Source organism: Zingiber officinale, chromosome 2A, assembly GCF_018446385.1.
Source record: "Zingiber officinale cultivar Zhangliang chromosome 2A, Zo_v1.1, whole genome shotgun sequence".
Taxonomy (NCBI): domain Eukaryota; kingdom Viridiplantae; phylum Streptophyta; class Magnoliopsida; order Zingiberales; family Zingiberaceae; genus Zingiber; species Zingiber officinale.
The window spans coordinates 104591197-104612405 of NC_055988.1; the positions used below are offsets into that span (position 1 = coordinate 104591197).

The 21209-nt window shown below is 37.5% G+C and overlaps 2 protein-coding genes across 4 annotated transcripts; both read right to left on the reverse strand.

Moving 5' to 3' along the window:
- Positions 1–3636: 3636 nt before the first annotated feature.
- Positions 3637–13386, reverse strand: LOC122041822 (cold-responsive protein kinase 1-like). Of its 3 annotated transcripts, XM_042601648.1 has the most exons (8): positions 13057–13385; positions 10972–11084; positions 10726–10863; positions 10390–10505; positions 10100–10310; positions 9737–9974; positions 9347–9497; positions 3637–4221 (listed from the first exon to the last, which is right to left on the reverse strand). In XM_042601648.1, the coding sequence occupies exons 3-8, from the start codon at positions 10793–10795 to the stop codon at positions 3820–3822; spliced, it is 1188 nt and encodes a 395-aa protein (XP_042457582.1). In that variant the 5' UTR covers positions 10796–10863; positions 10972–11084; positions 13057–13385; the 3' UTR covers positions 3637–3819. The 3 variants fall into 3 exon arrangements, with proteins under 3 accessions (XP_042457582.1, XP_042457583.1, XP_042457581.1); XM_042601649.1 differs by lacking the exon at positions 10972–11084 and having other exon boundaries at positions 3637–4185; positions 13057–13386; XM_042601647.1 differs by lacking the exon at positions 10972–11084.
- Positions 13387–17883: 4497 nt separating this feature from the next.
- Positions 17884–19651, reverse strand: LOC122041823 (patatin-like protein 3). Its single transcript, XM_042601651.1, has 2 exons — positions 18560–19651; positions 17884–18495 (listed from the first exon to the last, which is right to left on the reverse strand). Exons 1-2 carry the CDS (start codon positions 19517–19519, stop codon positions 18157–18159), a joined length of 1299 nt encoding a protein of 432 aa, XP_042457585.1. The 5' UTR covers positions 19520–19651; the 3' UTR covers positions 17884–18156.
- Between the last annotated feature and the right edge of the window lie 1558 nt (positions 19652–21209).

Genomic DNA, 21209 nt, shown 5'->3' on the forward strand with positions numbered 1-21209 from the left:
TTGGACTTAAGGACCAACTGAATAATTAACCTCAATTATTAGCTACTCCACTCCCTCCTTGTCCTAAAATTTAACAAGTATTGTTCAAAATTAAGTATTGTTTAAAATTAAGCTAAGTTTTTAACCTAAGCTACAGTTTTCAAAATCCAATACTTGCAAAGAGCTTAGCTAAGTTCCAATTTTTATTTACATAGCCATTTTCAAAATTTTAAAACTTAGCCCACTTTGAAATCTAACTTTGTAAATTCTTGCTTTCCTAAGTAAAACATAGTTTTGCAAAATTTAACTCATTGCTTTCAAAAATTTCTACTAAGTAAAAAGCGGCTTCAAAGATGTTTTCTCAAAAATTATTTGGCTCCAAATATTTCTCTAACAAATTTTCAAAATCTAAACAAGTACTTCTCTACGTATAGTTTTACTAGCTTTTCAACTTAGTTAAAGACTATCAAAAGGTTCCACATTCTAGTGGTTTTATAATTTTAACTAAGTTTCCAAAGGGCTAACATCATCCTTTAAAATCAACCCTTATTAATTTTTAGATCTTTATTTCACTTAGCTAAAAGGTAAGAAAAGAAAATTATAAAATGTTAAGTGTTATCAAAATCTTGTTATCCCTCTTTAAAAATCGAATGACTATTTTGATTATTTTTTGATATATGGCAAAGGAGGAGAGTAACAAATTCAAATACTCGAATAATTATCAAATTCAAAAATGAGAGTAGCAAATTCAAATTTTAAATAATGAATAACAAAATATTAAAGGGGGAGTAACAGTTAAGGGGGAGCCTAAACTTGATGCTATGCTTTAAATTCATGGAGTATACTTTAGCAAAATATTCATTGATGCTATGCTTGCTTTAAATGTTTTAATTTGCATCTATTCTTTATTTGATATCTGTTTACTTAACTTTAAATTTGAGTTGTCATAATCAAAAAGGGGAAGATTGTTGGTGCGGGAAGCATCCGACGATCGAACTCGTGTTTTGATAATGGCAAAGGATTCAAAGTTAAGGTGTTTAGTGATCTAACAAATCTGTTAAGCGTTTCAGAGAAAAGATCTAACTGTGGTTAGGCAAGGTAAAAACCCTAGGGGGTGGTAACCCTAGGTCATAGGGGGTGGTAACCCTATGCGGAAAGTCTTGGCAGGTCGAATGCTTCAGGCAAAAGTCCTAGGGGGTGGTAACCCTAGGTGGAAAGTCCTGGTGTCGCGAACCAGGTGAAAGACTGGACTAGCCGGGAAGCAGATGTCTAGCAGAAAGTCCGGAAGCTTCGAGTGCTGAGCAAAAGTCCAGTCGATCTGGAGGATCGCACTGACAGCAGGTAAATCTCCTAAGTGGAGTAGGTGAGGACGCGTTCCCCATAGAGGGAACAGTAGGCGTCGGGTCGACCTAGGGTTTTCGGACGGAAATCCGAAGTCAGACCCGGACAGTCTAGAGACTGTCATATCATTCCATTTTTCATATTATATTATTTTGTGTTAACTTTGTGCTGCAGGGTATTTTTAGGATTAACATATCTTGCAGGGATCAAAGTGCAAAAATGGCCTCGGCTGAACAGTGTCGAGGTGCCTCCATGGGGCTTGGAGGTGCCTCGGGTGCGAACCAGAAGAAACCAGCACAGCATCGTCCAAGGCGCCTTGGAAGAGGTTTAAAGCGCCTTAGACCAGCGGATGGAGGCGCCTAGGGTGCATGAAGGCGCCTCCAGATGGGATAAGCGCAGAATAGTCAGCGCTCATCTGCATGGTGGACTCGGAGCTGTGGAGGCGCCTTCGGAGACTTTCAAGGCGCCTTGAGCTTACTATAAAAGCAGCACTCGACGTCTAGCTTAAACAATAATTGACAAGCTTTCCTTCTGCTGTGTGCTGCTCAAGAGTCGATTCTAAAGTGTTGTTACAATCGCCGACGACCCGAAGCTTCATTTATTATTATTCTGTTGTCGGTATTATTTCAATTTCAATTGTACTTATTTCTACTTGTACTTATTCATGATATTTTAGTTGTTGCCCACGGAAAGTGATCAAGGATCGCGGGCCTTCGAGTAGGAGTCGATCTGGGTTCCGAACGAAATAAACGACCGTGTTCTTGTGTGTTTGTTTCTTTTTTTATTCCGCTGCTTTAATTACTTGACGAACGTTTTACGATTCCGATAATCGAACGAAATAGCCGCGAGCGCTATTCACCTCCCCCCTCTAGCGCTTCTCGATCCAACAAATATTCTTTGAATTTCTACCTAAGGGCGAACAAATCATGTGGGGTTTTCTAATATCTCCAACCGGTTGCAAAGTGTTGCATGAAGACAGTTTTTAATTCCTCAAAGGTTTAAATAGAAGAAGCAGGGAGCCGACTAAACCATCTCTGTGCCGAGCTCGAGAGTGTGGTCAAGAAAACTCGACACTTGACGTCATCCATATACTAATATAACAAAAATGCATTCTCAAATTTACAGATGTGATTCTCATGATCTATAGTTCCATTATATTTTTCAATTTGTAATACTCGAAAGTGTCTTAGCAATTCATCTTGGAGGATATCCTTCGAGAACGGAAGACCTCGAGAAGCTTTCGATCCGCCAAATTTAGGGTATTTTCCCCTTGGAAAACCTCAATGAGGGGTTTTACCAAAAGATAAGGCTCTCTAGCAACGGACTTACAGATTGGTATGGGGAAGCAGTTTGTGGCGTTCTTGTAGACCAAGGTACCTTCTGATGCGTCAATGTCGCTTCAACCGATTGGGGCAGTGGTTCAGTTGAAGGATTGATCCTTGGAGGATGCGAGGATTGCCCCTTAACACCGCTTATACCGTCGCCGCTACCAATTTGTCAAAATCCTCTATTACCATGACGATGACATTAAGCCTTCTAGCATTATCCATCTTCATGTTCTGGTGTAGGTTTTAACTTAGTTTTACCATAGACTGTGCAATATGATCCTACCCGTGGACGTCGACAAGTGAATCACCGATAAGTTGGCTCTGTTGCCAACTTAATTGTCAATCACTGAAAACAATGAAGATGATGACGTGGTTGAGAGCTTGGATAAAGGTAAATAAGAAGGAAGAGGGTTAAAATGACGATCAGGATTTCCCCAGTGCAGTCACTCTAACACTCAAGTTAGAAGATGAAGAAGATGAGTATTAGGGCTTTGATGTACGTAGGTCTATGTATGTACCTGAATACCAAAAAAGACTACCTTTTATAAGGAGACCACAGTCTTTTTTCTTCACCATTGTTTAATTCTTTAAATAATATGAGACTGGTTCACATTATTATTTTTTGTAAAATAATCCATGATTTGTGCGATGATTTATTGTTTTTCAAAAATAATTTGAGATTTATGCGATGATTTATTCTTTTCCTGAAATGGTCCTACATCGCCAAGGGACCAAGAAGTGAAGGAGACAGTGACTTGAGAGTCGAAAGTTGAGAGCCTGAGCTAGGAGACCCAAGAGGCAGAGAGGCTAAGGAACCGATAGGTCCAAGGAACCATCTCAATGGGTTTTACCAATTTTATCTTATTCACGAGACATCTACTAATCATTCCCCTAATCTTCCACCAAAAGCATAGTTTTTCTGACTCATGAGCCACTTAAACATTCAAAGTAACTATAACGAAACCAGGAAGAACTTCAAAATTGCAGATTAAATCAAGAAAACAATTCCATATTTATTCTTCAAAATTTCTACACAATCGAGTTATGTATCAATTACAATCCTAGTGGGATTTTCCACGACGAGGAATCTACAAGATGCAAAATTAAGAAATAAACAACTTGGGAAAAAGAATTAGAGAGTTAGTTCTTGAATTTCAACCGTCAGTTATCTTCAATCTCGCTCAGATATTGTCGTGAAGCTCATGAATGCATGCGTTGTATCGTCTAGGGATGAGGGCGTGTCTAGAGCAGATGATGTGGAGGATGCATTCACTGGATCAGCCTTGTTTTTGCTTTTAATTTTAAGGTCCATTAAGTCATCAATAATACCAGGCCTTGTGATCTCCACAGAGTTTACATCCTTTTCGCCAGTCAGCATCCTTATAACAGTTGACATTGAGGGCCGAAGCTTCATGTCATCTTGTGTGCATAGCAGTCCGACCTTCAAGAATCTACATGCTTCATCAACATCTAAGTCATCTGTCAAAGAAGTATCTATGATATCCACCAGCTTGCCAGATTCATATAATGCCCATGTCTGCAAGACGAGAAGTCCATTCGTGATATCTGGGGACTGTACAATAGCAAACCATATTTGCAGATTTAGGGAAGTCATTTCATCGGCATAGAGGAACTTATTTTTATCATAAGGGTGTGCTACTTAATACATCCAATAAAGATAAATATGTACTTAAGGAGTCTTACTTAGTACACACAATTGCATACCCGAAAATTTCCAAGGAAGATGCAAAATATCTTCATTGTGCATAAAGAATAATTGTAGATTAAAACACTTCCAAGTAACAGAATTCATAATTCGTAGATTAAAACACTTTCACAGCAGATTTCTTTCCTGAAACTGCCAAGGACAACAAAAAGTAGATGATTGAGCTCCAACTATTTGGGTTGGTTATTCTACTGAAACTAGACATGGAGTTATATCAGCAAGGAAAAGAAGCAAAGACTGTTCAGTTCTCTTGTTTACAACCATAATTCAAGAAGCTTCCAGGTTGAAGTTGCCCTTAAGAGATTTTGATTTAAACTTATCATTACAGATGCCCACTTTGGGATTGAATTTTAACCAAATTTTGAGCTTGGCCATGAAAATTGTCATCAGACCACAACCACAAATCGTAAAAACACTCCACTCCTAATGCTATGGGCATAACAATACCCATTACCTACCCCAATCCAAGTGATGCATGGTTTCATCCAGAAAGAAAACAGATAAAACTGATTTTCTCCAGAATTATCAACAAGTGTGACTTAACACTTATTTAGGTACCCCAATATGTAACAAACTCTAAAGCACCGACTGAAATAAACCAAGCATGGCACTCCCATTTGGCCAAGCTAGCTCAAAGTGCCATGTCAGAACTCAATATAGGCTCCCTAGTCCCTAATAACCCAACCAAGTACAATAGATAGACTTCACATTAGATGAGGAGAAAATTTTGAGCTTTAATCCAACATCTATCCACTTGATGTGATTCACTTGGGTGACAAAGTCAAACTACAAACCTACATACCTCACCTGAACTGCTACAAATATGGTAAGGTCAGATGTCTGACAAAGTCACCTAACTCTATCAGGTCTTATGTATGTAATGGAGCTGCTAAAGATAATTAATTAACAAGAGACCAATAGGATCGAACCAAATAAATTATGAACATGAAAGACTGAGGAATCAGCATGACAGGACAAAACACCAATTACCATGTCCATCAAAATTAAAATAAAATAAACATATGATTGTGTGTCAATGAGAACAATAATCAAAGAGCAAAGAGTAGCAGAGGAAGGGAGATCATGTGAGAGTGAAGAGAAGTAAAGCAGAATATTCAAAACTTACCACATAGGAGGTTCCCTTTCAATGTGGTGTTTGTGCATGGGAAGTACAGGGAAAGTCAAACAGATGACAATTGGTGCAGCAGAAAATAGTAATAAGGTTTTTAAAGTACTTTGTTGTAATTTCAAATATATGTAATGTTCATTGTATGGTATCCTATATAAGTTTATTTGTTACGTACAAGTTACTTATATAAAAGGGTGAAATTTAAAAGAGCATCCTTTTTTTTCTAAATCATCAAAGGGCGCCCTTTTTGATTTATCATCAAAATCACGTCCTATACCCCACCCAATTTTCCAACCAAGTTTACCACTAACCCCACATAAACCATTGCATCCTCACCTGCCTACCCAAAAACTAGACCAAAGGCCCAACCAACAAACCCATTGTCCAGAACTATTCATTAACCCCTGTGCTCGTACTTATCTTCTCTTTCCCCTTTATATTTCTCTCTCACACTCCTTGCCCTTTCAATTGCCACCCAAAGAGATTGTCTTAGGTTCTCAATTGAACTAAGTTGCACAACCCGCAAGGAAGACACCTTATACCATGAACAATCCATCCAAGGTTAGTATGAAATGCCTAGAAGATGTATGATTTCTGATTTTATTGATTTTAGGGTACATCGTCTCTAGAAATTTTAGGATTTATTGTTTAAGATGCTTTACTCAGTTTTAAGTTTATATACTTTGAAGCATGTGTAGTCATGTTTTTGTTGGAACCCTAGATGATCGTGTAGCAATTTTACGGTGTTAGATGAACCTAAGTAAGTGGGAATCCTAAACTAAATAGTAGTTTTAGACCCTTTTGCTTGTCACTTTGAATTTTTTTTTTTCATTATTATTATTATTATTATTTTAGTTCTTTAGATCAATGTACCAATTTTGCCAAAAATAGTACATGTGCTTATACTAGTCAAATTTCACAAATAAGCACTCCTTTGTACTCCTTAAACCTATTCAATCATTCTATGCCTTTATTTTTCAATTTTGAGCATTTAGGCAATTTAGATTTATATAGTAGTTTTAGCTAAAACTAAGACCAAAAGTACTATATAGACCTAAACGGACTAAAATTCACATATGAGTAGTCAGTTGTGCTTCTTTAAGATTAAATTGTTTAAAGAGGCTATATAATATTGGTTAAAATTGTACAAGAAGCTAGACCACCTCAAATTGAAAAATATTCTCTCTATCTGTTGTGTTTCTTGAAGCCTCATTCTATACTATTAGGTATGTTATCAGAGTATTATTAGGTCCATGTAGCAATTTTGGCTCCTTTATTGTGTGGTGCTCCCTGCAATCCATTGAGCCATCTTATGTCTTTGTTTTCCAATTTTGATAAACTTAGATCCCTATAACATTTTTTGCCAAATTAGAAAACAAACGCAGAATAAATCCAGGTGGTCTTTGAGTAGTTAGAACACATCAGAGGGTTCATCTGTATTATTTGCACAGTTTGTGTCTATATAGCAGTTTTGTTAACTGATAGACAAACATAAACTTGGCAAAAACTGAAAAATGAAGGCATAAAATGAGTTCTAAGGAGTACAATGGAGGATTCATTTGTAGAATTTGGGCAGTTTGAGTCTATGTACGGGTTTGCTAACATTGTTATATAGACATTAACATGCCCAAATTATAAAATAAAGGTATTGCACGACTTAATATATTCAGAGGAATATAACAAAGGATCTGTGATATTTGGGTGCTTTGGGTCCATATAGTAGTTTTGACAAGTTGGACCTAAATTTGGCCAAATTGAAAAATGAAGTGTATATTGACTAATATGTTCTAAGTAGAGATTTGTCTCTAATTAAGCAGTTCGGGTCTATGCAATTGTTAAAGTGATACATGCACATAAGCTCACCTAAAATTATAAAACAAAAGTATAAAACAACTCAATAGGTTCCAAAGAACACAACAATGCTCGTTTGTGAAAAAAAATAAGGAGATAGAATGACTAAACAAGTTCAAAGGAGTGTTTATCTATGAAATTTGAGATACAAGCTCAGGTGATATTTTTGACAAAGCTACCACATGGATCTAAAAATGTCAAAAAAAAGATGAGTGAGAGCATAGAATGGTTCCAGACAACCCAACCTTATGTAGAATGAAATCAAAATTGCTTCTACATGAATATCAGGTAATCCAAAACAAATATATAAAAATGGAGAAGAAACACAATCAGAAGTAAGGAGGGAGACGAAACAACATTTGTAGACAAATGAAACAATGTTTGTGGTTTAGCCTATGACAAAGGATAGAAATAATAATGTTATTTGGATGGGATTCATATAGGTTTAAGTGACAGGGTAGATAAAAAAAAAGGCTTGGTTAGGTTTCTTTAAGGTGATCAGGTAAGAGGCAAATTTAGCAAAAACTCTTCGATGGAATACCCTTTTGAAGATAAAGGCACCATTTGATGATTCAAACAAAAAGGACATGCTTTTGATTTTTGTCCTATATAAAATATTAGATAATAGCTAATAGAAATGACATTAATAAGTGTTATAATAAGATACATAGTAAACATTAATATGTATATCAATTATTTTAACTAGTATACAATACATATTAATTATTAATTATACTTAATAAATGATATTATCAGATATATTGTAATACATGAGAAATTTGTTTTAAATTATTGATAAATTTGATAATGTAGGCAAGAAAATATCTAATAAGTAGTATACTAATTAATTGATAAATCAGCTATTTTAATATTATAATATCGATATTGCCAATACCAAAAAATAATAATTGCAACAATTTTATAATTATTTATGAATTAATATTTAATTACAATTAACATAAATAATAATAGACGAAATAAAAATATTTACATAATCAATACTAAAAATAATAATAATAATAACATATTGATTATTTATTAAATATAATTTAATTATTATCAAATTAATCATATTAACTATACTGAAGTAGCACTCAATTAATATTTTCTTAACATGTAATACCCAATATTGATCAATCTTATTAATAATATTTTCAGATCTTTCGTACCAATAATAGTATTTACTTAGTTATAGCAATTGTTCAATCAATGTTAACCGATCAGATTAGTGAGTGTATAAAAATAATGTAACAAAAATAGTGGTATACTTACAATATCACACAATATGATATACATACTAATATACACATCCGACTAATATTATAATATTAAATTAATGTTTGCTGTTAATATTATTATTTTTATAATTTTCTCTTGTTATTTCAATTTTTTCTTGTCAATTTTGATCCTATTAATTCTACTAGTTCTACCAATCTGATACCAAGTATTTTGAACAGAAAGTAACGATATTGACACCATGCCAATTACAAAAGGGCAGTATTGTAAATATACTTCCAAATAAGGTCAAGAGAGGGAAAAAATGTCCAAGTATTTTAATCAAACAAGTCCAAATAAAAGATTAAGTAATCTTCGATTATTATTTCATATGACGTGTGCAAACACAAGCAAATATCCTTTCCTAGCTGGTCGTACCCAACAAGTTGAATATAAAACGTTGCTCAAAACTATTACGAGAGAATCTTATTTAGTATGCCAGGATTTCAAGATAATTGCATTTATTCTGAAACACACAATTCCCAATTTGACAATATGATTAGCAAACACCATGACAGTACTTCACATTATTTACAAAAATATAAAGTTTCTCATGTGTGCAATGCCTCTGTCATATTTCAAAACCATTTGCAAGCTAGAGTATCCAACCTAAACAAAAATGCCATGACAGATACGAACCTTTCATAAACAAAACATTGCTTACTGGAATATTTACTGTATGTGAAACTTAAAAGTCATCATCTATTTCATACTTACCCTTTCAAGGAGAAATTGATCTTTATAAGGCAGCCTTGTATTTGTGTTGCATCTTCCACTGACAATCTCCAGCAGAAGAACACCATAACTATAAATATCTGACTTCCTTGTCACTTGTCCACGAATCGCATACTCAGGTGCTAAGTATCCTCTGCACAAAGAAAATGAAGATTTGTGAGTACATTAAAGTAAGAAGCCATGGAGATTACTGCCACTGGCCTTATTTTACTATGCAGAAAATTTTAAATACGTTACAAGGTCCAGCCTCAAAATCAGTTTAGATTTCTAAAATGGAGTTCAAGAATAGCAGATATTTTATATATTACATCAAGCATGGTTGGTTTTACATTTTTCTACAAATAGATGAATTTCAGACAAGAGGACACCCACATTGTTCCAGCCACTCGAGTACTGACATGTGTCATATTAGCTGGTAGAAGCTTTGCTAAACCAAAATCAGAAATTTTTGGTGTTAGATCCTTATCGAGAAGAATGTTGCTTGCTTTAATATCTCTGTGAACTACATGTGGCTGAACTTCTTCATGAAGAAATGTAAGTCCACGAGCAACACCAACAGAAATTTTGACGCGTGTTCTCCAATTGAAATGAATGTTATTGCGGTTGGAACCTGAAACAAGGTAGTAACTAGAACATTATCGTGTGCTATAAATGGGGGGGTCTAGCTGTTAGTCTGCTAGTAAGTCAAGATACATGAAAACTAATATAAAAGGCATTAAGAAGCAAATTAGGTACCAAGAAGGCATTGTGCGAGGCTATTGTTCTCAAGATAGTTGTAAACAAGAATTCTGTGAGATCCCTCTACACAGCAGCCATACAGCTTGACGAGATTGTCGTGGATTATGCCAGAGATCACAGTAATTTCAGTCAGAAACTCCCGTGCTCCTTGCTTTGACTCAGAGGACAGCACCTTTACAGCAATATATTTTCCATCTCTAAGTCTTCCCTGTATCAATAAACTGATGTCACAAGGTGTTTTTTCTAAAATTACTAGCTTTGATAGTCTACACAATTTAGTAAATCACCTTATACACTGAACCAAAACCTCCTTCTCCAATTTTGTTAGCTGGACTAAAACAGTTTGTTGCATTTTTCAGTTCCTTGTAAGTGTAGATTGTAACACTTTCGATTCCAGGAATGTCTGGTGGAAAAAAAAACATGTCAAAACTTCAAAGAAAGGTAGAATAATCTATTTGTCTGTGTTTTTCAGTTCCTCGAAAGTGTAGGTTGTAACACTTTCAATTCATGATTGTCTGAAGAAAAAAATAAGAATGCTAAAGTTTCAAAGACAGGTGGAATAAGCTATTGTAAGTATCAAAGCAAATAAGTTAAATGCAAGAACAACGTCAAGGACATGTTACCTTCACTGAATTGGTTATGTTGCTGGCGTGAAATTTCTTTCGTCCTGAGTATGCAAGAAAAGCAAGCCATCACTGAATGATTATTTATCAAGTTTCTTTATAGATGTAGATTGCTGGGGCATATCAATCGAGAGTTATCTGCAAGAGCAGACATAAGTGAGGGAAATATGACATAAGTTTAAGTGTTAAGGCACACCAAGGTCATAGGTGAACTTAGTCATTTATTAAAAACAATAATGAACATACTCCAATCAAGAGCCAAAGCTTGTATCAGAATAAAGCATCACATCATTGAGACCTAAAAGGACATTTGCAGTGTATTCAAGAATGTGGTTCCTGGTTCACAATATGCAGCTTACCTGAAGAGGTGGAGTAAGCAACAAAGAGAAGGCATCTTATAGGGATATAAAAACATACTACATGCACACGCACACAAGTACACAACAAGATGGTTAGCACAGAATGGGCTACCAAATATCAATGAAGTGATAAGTTCCTTTTGCATAGGACAAGATGTAGGTTGAAATGTTAACTTTAGTGGACAATCAGGATTCCTTTTTAGGAAAATATGTTGGCCCGTCATGAAAATGGCAGACATATTATTCTCAGTATAACCAAATTTAAGCTGCTTGGACACCTCAAGATAATGTACCTATCAATTAGGTCAAGTAGAATAACTATGCACAAAATATGACTTCAGCCAAGAAAAAAATGAAGTATATACTTCACTAGATTTCCAAGTGAGGTTTCATAACAGAACAAACTAGAAAAGGTTCTTGACACAGTAAACATGTTGCCAGCATTGAGCACATTTGACTGGTTTTCACCCTGTGGATTCTGAACTCTGAATTTTGGCAACAACTTCTGGCGCCTTCACCAACTTGGTAAGCTTGCATAAAACCTTGTGATAGCTAGACAGCAAAGTATTCAGTTTGTTTCAACATTAGGCCAACAACCTAGTGCCAGTTCCAGCCAGTCCAATAGTGTCAAATAAAGACTGATTTTCCTACAGATAGAAGTGTTCAGTGTTCTGAAACTCAGATGTTCTGAGACAATTTGAAGGTTTTGGAAGACCAAGGAGCTTGTATCAAAAATGATTATCTTCTTGAGTTTTTTTTTTTTTTTTTGTCCATGGAGCGTTAAAAGTTAGGTTTACATCTTCTCAGAGTTGAAAGTTCATCATAATTGAAAGAGGAATGTAGGGAAAAGTTGAAAGAAATATAGGGAGGATTGAAAGGCCACTTGTACAAAGTGTGGCCAATGCTTTCTCTGATTTTTTATTGTTCTTTTTCTCAAATATTATATTCACTTATATTTTCTCTATAGATAAATGATGAAACCCATTAACTAGGTGTCCTTGTGATTATTCTCCCACAAGAGTTGAAGATTTTATCATATGAGCTTGTAGTGGAAGTTATTCTACACTCTAGAAGCATTGAAGTTGGACATGTGAATGCCTACTTTAAAAAAAAGGCAATCCGGTGCATGAAGCTCCCACCAATACTTTATACTATTTTGCAAGGATCTATTATACACAGCCTTATCCTATTTTGCAAGAGGTCGTTTCCAAAACTCAAACTCCTGATCTCTAAGTCATACTTTATCATTGTGACAAGGCTCCCCTTCTTGTGAATATCTACTTTAAGGCGGGAAAATCTAATAAGCAGTGTTAGAGTGGCCTTTGACTTCGTCTAACAGATTAATGGTTTGTATTTTTTATTTTTTTACCAAAGAGATAAAAATGTCATGATAGGGGTGTATGGTGGAAAAAATCCTTGGGATATTAAATTTGGATCCACAAGTATGTGGTTTGAAAAGTGGAATCTAGCAAGCAGTTTTAGAGTCATCTCCATCCGTCCAGTGGCATCTAAGGCACTAGTGATCCCAACATAAAGAACATCAAATCTTCCTAGGTTGTACAAAGAAATATCTACATCCACTTCCAAATTCGTTTAACAACTATATCAAAATGAGAAAGAAGTCCTTTCAGATTTAAGCCATTAGATACCTTGCCTTTTTAAGCATCCTCTGGAAATGTTCATACTATCCATATCATTTCTCACTGTTTGGACTCAAGGGTTCATGCCGTCTCCTTGTATAAATCCAACATAAGAATAAAGATCAAAATTCAAAACCCACCATGATAATCTAATCCCAAAATTTTCTCACACCAGACTTCACCAATGTAATAACTTCAGTATAAACAAATAAATTTCAGATCCGATAAAGTGCACTATCCGCTCCATACAACAGCATAATTCAGTTAATAGACAAAAATCGTGCACCAATAAAATGAGTAAGAATTATTTATAGTAAACGGGGAAAAAACACCTTTGAATCCCAAAGCGGAGGTCGCCTCTGAAGCCAAAACACCCCGCTGAAAATTCTTCGAATCAACTACTCTAGCTATCTCCTCCCTCCGACAAGCGTCCGCCGCCACGCGCTTCCTTCTCACTCCCGTCAATCGCAAGATCCAAAAGCGCTGAGGGGAGAGAAGCATCGACGAATCAGGAAACACCAGCTCGACCCGTAGCGAGCGGAGAACGCCGGAGAGAGCCAAACGAGCGGGGTGGCGAGAGCCGCTGCCGTCGACCCAAGCGAGAAGATCTGAGCGAGCAGCGAGGCGCACTGGAGCTTATTATTTGCCTCGTCGCTGAGGAACAACTTGACCAAGTCAACGATTTTGATCCCGTGTGAACCGGGTCCAATCTGGTTCAAACCACGTCCGGTCCTTATAATTTGGGCAAAATTCTCAAAGATCCCCTCTTTGACATTTATTGGCAGTCAAAATCTTATGCCTTCTAAAATGGGTCCTTTTGAAATTTTGTCTTTAATTGTGAGCTCGATGGGGACGATGACAAACAATGGGAACGGATGGCACGTGGCGGTCGTCTTTAGGTGCATGCACATGGCTTACCTGCTGACCAGCGCATGCGCAGTGCACCTGGTAATTAATACCGAGATTAACCAACGATTAAAAACAAAGTAGCAAGATTAATTGTTTAATTATTCGTCCCATTTTTTATGCGTTTAAGATCGCGGAAAAGAGAGAAACTCATAAATCAAAGTCGCTATTGGTGGCGCATAATTACTCGTGTGAAACTCGTGTCGTTCGCCATTTAATATTTCGTTGCTGACTAGATCGTTGACCGCATGCTTGCAAAACGCCCCCTTATAATTTTACTATTATTAAAATGCTCCTCTTAACTGCATTAAAGTATACCTTGCCTTAGTTTGTCAACAAATTTTTGGTGAACTACTTGTTTGACTTAACATAACGCATAATAAATTGTTTCCAACATGACTTATAAATTTTGAATTATAATTTAAAAAAATGTGACACAGATAAATATTTTCATATAAAATGTAAAAGAATAGACTTGATTATGAAAATATATATTTTGTATTACGAAAATTTTATGAGACTCTTTTTAATAAATTATAGGGGTAAAATTACCACTTTAATAGACACTAATTTATATCTAATAATTAATAATTAATTAACTTTTGGAAAGATAAAATAATTTTTTTCATTCATTAAAAATGACGGGCGCATTCTCAATTTATTAGATATCTAAAAATTGAATCTTGATTTTGACAAATTAATTAATAAATTTTTTTTAATAGATGGTTGATCTAAATATATGGGACGTTTTCTGATTTATCTAAATGATAGATAAAAAATTTTCGTAACCAAATTAATTATTTTTTAAATTATTATCAACTAAAAAAATAATGTTAGTTTTTGAATTACATCAAGTGAAATAAAATAATGAAATAATTTAGAAAAAGGTTATTAGCTTTTTTTATAAAAGAGATTTGACAACTTATTTTTAAGATCGTACTCAAAGGAAAATGGAACTGGTAGGAACATTTATTTTTTAAATAAAATAAAATGGTAAGGTCAACAGGAAATATTGATTGTTTCTAATGACGCAAAGGAGAGTTGACTTGAATATTATTATTAGCTTGAGTTTGGATAACAATGGCCAATTTGACCAATTTCTCACTCTTCCTTGGAAACCTGCAGGGAAGTTATCTTCAATTTTCTTTTATTATTATTCTTAATTGTTTCTCCTTGTCTATTGGTTTTAGTGTAATTGTTTTTTCTTTTTTCCTTTTGTGCTATTGATTGTTGTGCAAGCCTCACAAGCCTTTTTATGGGCCAAATTTACTTTAGTTTTACAAAGTGTGGGCTAAAATTCATTCAGTTCAATATTTTCTTATATATTACAAAGCTCTAGGTTTGTTACCATGAATTTTACTTTCCTATATTAAATTTTAAAGATAAATTTTATAAAATAAGGATTAAACATAAGTTGAATATTAAATTATAAAATAAGTAGCCGCAAGGGAAAGGCAAGTGTTAGGCTAACCCGGCTTTAACTCGGGGGTCCATTTTAGGGTTTAGTGGAAAAGTCAATATATTTAAGAATTTATCCATACATTTAACCATTTTAGCTTAGAGATTTTTTTCCGATGATTAGTCAGGGATTATATATTAAACACTTTAGACCATAATAAATATATATATTAATCCAGAATGAGAGATTAAAAAGTATTAATAGTGATAAAAAAATAAAACTTATAACTAAGGACTCAATTACAGGTTGTTTTTTTTATAATACAGGTGTCGGTGGCCCTCCCCTGGTTCGTCCATCCAATAATACAGCCTAAGCACTTGTGGTAGTGTGTCACCATCTGACTTTCACATATCATCCATCATTGTAGGGGTTGTGTGCAGTCTGAATCGAGTACTCGAACCATGGATCCTTAATAAAATTTTGTCCTTCAAATAAAGTGTTGGGATCTGGTGATAGTGCAATCTGAGCGTGGACAAAATAACGATATAATATCATTTTAGTGAACTCGAGATTAGAGTTAGACTCTATTTCTTTAAAATGAATTTGCTCTGCACACAATGCTCACAAAACACAGCAATCATCTCCCAAGATATAACGATTTTATCTTACGATAGTAGTATTGCAAATCGCAAGACTTCCAAACCGAAGAAACTTCTCGAACTCTCCAAATGCAAGTATGAAATACAATGCTTACTTTGAATTGAAATGAATTGAGTGAGTAAAATGAAAAGGAGAGGGGTATTATTTATACTAAGTGAAAAGGTATAAGAACATTTCGGTTCAATTAGATCTCAACGATTCAATTTGAATTGGATTATTTAGATTATATCTCTTCCCAAGAGATACAATGTCTCCTCATTTGGATGTCAATCAATGGTTGAGATTGATCTATCCAAAAGGCACTTATACCTTCTCAAATCAATGATCTCAATCTTGATCCAACAATTTAAATTTAATTTTTCATTTACAATATGTTTCCAACATAAAGTGCTTATGCATATCACACCTACTGAGAAGTAATCCGTGATCCTCTAGGAATTCACCTTAAAGTAACTATACCATTGTACCATGGCCGTGGGGCATTTAAAGTGCTCTTATTGCCTTGTTTTAATTTCATCTAGTTAATTCTTTCATACACGAGAAGTCTTCTCTCCGCGGAGCTCTGTTACTTTTACTCGCTGCCAATTTGAATAGTCACTCACTCACTCACTCACTCACTTACTGATCAACTCACTCACAGTCCTTATTCCTTAACGTTTGTGCATGGATGCTGCTTTTGCTTTTAATCGAAGAGTCTTCTTAAGGTCCCCCACGCATGCATGGACAATCTCGTACGTTCCTTCATCTTCATGCATGTGGCTGTTAACAACCCAATCATCATCTCGTCGCTCTGCTGTCACTGCACCATCAACTAGCCAGTACTGCCTTAGAGAAGAAAAGGATGATCAGGTTTTATTGATTTCTAGCTAGCACATGCTTAGCTTCCATGCATCGAATCAAGACACAGAGTGTGCATGGCGTGGTCCTCTTGGATATATACTAAGTTAGGCTACATTTAATTAAGAGTAATGTAATTGAGTTTATAATATAATTGGATTTTGAATGTAATTAGATTGTTTAGTAAATAATTTTATTATCTTTTTACTACTTTTATAATTTTGATTATATTACATCATAATTTTAAAATTATACTAAATAAAATAATCAATCTTGTAATATAATTTTAATTCTTATGGCTAATCATATCTGCAGGAAGGAGAGGACCACCGTACCAACGAGATCTACTTAATCGTGGGGGTAAAAGCTATGTTTGTCAATGCAGCAGAAGGAATAGGACTGTGTTAATTTGTTCTCCTCGACAGGGTTCAACTCAGTGGAATTGTAGAAAATTGAATGTAGGCACCGACCCACTTAATATCTTTCAGCTCCTTTAATTGGTGTATTGATGAAAAATCCATGACTAATGGAAATATTGTATGGACATATCTATAACGAGCGAGAGGATGAATAGAAGGTTGGGGAAAGTGTATTCGTCTTTTGCCACCGAGAAGACCAATAGAAGGAGATAATAAATGCTTTATGTGCTTGTTGCATGCTGTCTGCGAGGGCTGGCTGATGACTGACTGGGGCTGCTTTGCTTGCTTGCTACTCTTGCAGCTTTGGGGACTTTCGTGGTCCTTCTATGTTCTTGTGATATATTTTGGTTAAAAAAGTAAATAAACTATATTAATTCTTGTTTTTTTAAAAAAAATGTTTGGAGGTTTGAAGGTAAATTTTCTAATAAAATTTGGAAGGAAATTTAATGATTGGAACGTGAAAATTTTAATGTCTTAATTATATTTGGAATAAGAAAATAAAAGGAGAAAAAACAGTGTTCCGATGGGAGAACAAGGGAGGGATCAACTCGCTGCCGAATTGTCTCTAAATTCTCAGCGAGACGACTCAGTGACATCATGGAAGCCACCGTCATTTTTCAAAGACACTTATCGTACCTCTTGTCCACGTGGCTCCAGACGCGGAGTAGAAAAAGCCACACGCACGTCGGCATCGTAACGAATCAAGCGCCAGTTTAACGGCGAGACTTCCTCGCTCGTGCGGCTTCTCCAGGACCCACACGCAAGCCACCGGACCCACGCACGTAGCACCGATTAGCTGGCTGCTAAACGAGTCAACGTCTCATTGTCTGGAACTCTCTTTTTATCTTTTTAGGAAAACAATATATAAAAGATAAAATCAACATTCTGTGGCCTCGAAAGCACAATAAAGAAACGCTCGTATTTAGAAACAATGATCGTGCCCACATCAAATTAGTTTTTTTTTAATTTATTTTTTTTTGCCATCACCCAATTTGGTCCTCCGGAGATGTCAATTAACAATCAAACCCTCACAAACAACAGAATTGCGATTGAAACCTTACTCTGAAGCTGCTAATTCACTCAGGCTCGGCCAGAGGGGTGCTTTGTAAAAAATGAAAAGGCCTAAGTGGGTTCGAAGAAAATATACAGACGATGGGTCATCATTGTCATCGTGAACCGCGAGATCCCTTTCTTGCAATGCTGTCCGTCGATCAGAATGACGCCGACGTGACGGTGGAGGCCATGGTGGTGAAAGTGGACGACGACGAGCGGGAGGGCGTCATGGAGGGCTTGATGATGACCGCCGGGGTGGTGCTCCGCTTCCGCCGTTCGTGCTCCTTGATCAGCTCCGCCGCGAAGGCGTCCAGCTTTTCCCCGTTCGTCCGCTCCGACAGCCTCCGCCCGCGGAACAGCACCGACTCCACTCCCCTCTCCGTCAGCGAAGACTCCGCAGCCGCCGACGGCGCCCTCGCCGTTGAGCCGTATCCCTGAATCCGTACGTAGTTCGTCATCCGGCGGTCCCCGAATGCCATTGCCACCGCTTGATCCACCTGCGATTTGATTTAATTACCATTGTGGTTTTACTCATTTAGGGTTTTTAACTACGGTTCTTACCACATCGACCTGGGCGCCGCAGGCGATCTTTGAGAGCTCCGCGGTGGAGAGCGGGGCAGAGGGCTTCCCAGAAGCTATCGGTGCTTCAACGCCTCCGAGCGAGACTACCAGTAGGTTCTCCACTCTGCCCGCGGCGGGGAACTCCTGCCGGTTGTTGAGCACGTGAGTGATCGCAGCCGCCGTGGGGTTCCCCATGGCCAACCCACCTCCGATCGCTCGGATCCGCGTACTTCCGTCCACGGAACGCATCTCGACCGCCTGCGCGCCGGCAGCAGGGGCCGCGCACGTGGCTGCGCACACCTCTTCCACGAGGAAGTCGTAGCCGTCCGCCTCCACAGCGTCGGCCCGCGAGAACACGAAGGGCGCCCCCGTCGCCAGGTCGTAGCACGGGATGAGCAACGGCTTGAGGGTGTCCCGCAGCGTGGCGTCGCCAAACACCCGCCGGAACAGGCCTCCGCCCGCCCGGCAAAGAATGCCGTCGAGGATACCCTTCCGCTGGGCGCCGTTGGCGAGACGGCGGTGGTGCTTGCCGAGAAGGCGTAGGGCTTCTGCGGCGGAGAGGATGGGGCGGCCGTCGGGGCCGCGGGTAAAAAGCACGGCGGCAAGGACTCCGCCAGCCCCAGATCCGGCGGCGAGATCGAAGAAATCGGCGACACGGGCGGCGGGGTCGCCAGTCTGTTTACGAATGGATGCCTCGAGGCGGACGAGGGAGGCGCCGGCCAGGATTCCGTCGGAGGCGTCGATGGAGAGAATGCAAACCTTGCCAGCAGAGGAATGCCGGAGGGCGGAGCCGAGTGGGGTGGCGGGAGTAGAGGGCGGGAAAGGGTTTTGGTCGTCGTACCCGAAGAGGAACTTGGTCTCCAGTATCGAGAAGATCTCGTAACTGAGCTTGTCCATGTCCAAGCTCGGCTCTATCCAAGCCGAAGCCGCCGCCGCCGCCGCCGCCGCCGCCGATGACATCGTCTCAAATATCCTATAAAGAGAGAGAGAGAGAGAGAGACTATATCGGCTCCGACTCTGTCTCTTTCTTGGCGGCGCGCCGATAAAGGCGGGAAGCAGAGGAAGAATGGCGACGATAGCAATGCCTCCCTGTTCTTTATAAAGCGACGCGACTGGGCGCAAGTTAGAAACCTGCGCCAGGGTATTGATCGTTGGTCTCTCCGCCGTCGATCTGACGGGAGGTTTGATGAGCTACGGACGGCGATGATTGCAGCTAAAAGGTAGGTCCCTTTCGTGTGTTTTTGCGTGGATTGCGCGAGGGGATTAGACAGGAGAGGCCGTACAGAGTCCGCCTGGGGTGAGTGGGTTGTGGTTGTGCAGGAGCAACGGACGGTGAGGATGGAGTCGCATACGCTGCCCCCCTGCGAGGTGGGACACAGCGGAGTGTCTAAAGTCTTTGGTGCGATCAAATCACGCCGGTTGGTTCGGACGCGCTTGAGTCATGCCGTCTGGTCCCATAATATCAAAAAAAACACATTCATTTTGCCCCCTAGAAGTTTCACCATTTTAAATATTTCAAATTTCATCAATGAAATACCATGTTCAAAGGAGACTGTCAGTCAGACTCCACTTTATTCCTCTGCCCCTTCTTTTCTTTACTATCAATCTTTATGCAGCCTTAAAATTATTTTTATTATTTTTCCCCTGCCAATAAGAACCATTTCAGGTTTCCAACAAATGTGGCATCTTAAGGTAACTTAAGACCTCTCCTCTTTTTCCACCTCGTGATTACTGACTCAGCCCATCACACTTTGTTTCCCACAGTGTTTTCTAAATCTCTGTTTCTGTTAAGATCCGTGTGTTTTGTTTGATCTGCAGTTTGAACGATGATTGCTGCCGCAGGGGGCGTGTCTCTGCATGGCCTGCATCGAGATGATTAAGAACGTAATTAAATTCTTGATCGTTTTAATTTAGGGATAAGTACAGTGATTTGATTGAGATAGGTACACGGCGAGCGTTCCGCTGCATTCAATGGGTTAGAGAAACCTACGACGACTACGAGGATGTGCACGGCGAGCGTACCGCTGCATTCAATGGGTTTTACGTGAATAAGGAACTGGAGATTAGCAATATTGGTTGGTCGGACATAAAAGGAAAAGATATTCATTCATTAACTAAGTAGTATTTAATAGGCAAAAATAAAAAAGACGCCTCCTTATACGACGAAAGGGTGGGTGTACATCGTCAGGACCGATTAAGTTTATTTGAGGTCCTAAATAAAAAAAATAAAAATAGGTCTTTGATGTTGTTTTGGAAAAAAAAATGTCCATATCCTGTTTTTATTCAGACCTATGACTAACAAATATTTGGACTTGAGACGGAATGGTAGTTTATTTTTTTTTAATAAATTAAAATATTATTTTTAAAAAATAAATTTTTAAATAAAATTTAATTTTCTCATTTTTATTAAAATTATTAATTAAAATTTTATATTTAAGTTTTGTTAATCTAATTTAAAAAATATAAACTTTATGATATTAAACAATGTATTATTAGATATAATAACATCTTAAAGAGATAATAAGTATACAATTTATTTAGCCAAAATAAGTATATTTAGAATTATTTAAAAATGAAATGTACAAAACGAAAAAAAATTCAATAAGCCCTTAAAAAATAAATCACAACGAGACCAAACCAATCAACTATT

Coding starts and splice junctions, on each gene's coding strand:
- LOC122041823 (XM_042601651.1), bottom strand. CDS start 19,519: ATGTCATCGGCGGCGGCGGCGGCGGCGGCGGCGGCTTCGGCTTGGATA. Junction 18,496..18,559: donor GCGGCGCCCAGGTCGATGTG/GTAAGAACCGTA, acceptor ATCAAATCGCAG/GTGGATCAAGCGGTGGCAAT.
- LOC122041822 (XM_042601647.1), bottom strand. CDS start 10,795: ATGGCTTGCTTTTCTTGCATACTCAGGACGAAAGAAATTTCACGCCAG. Junction 10,311..10,389: donor GTTTTGGTTCAGTGTATAAG/GTGATTTACTAA, acceptor TTATTGATACAG/GGAAGACTTAGAGATGGAAA. Junction 9,975..10,099: donor CCTCGCACAATGCCTTCTTG/GTACCTAATTTG, acceptor ACCTTGTTTCAG/GTTCCAACCGCAATAACATT.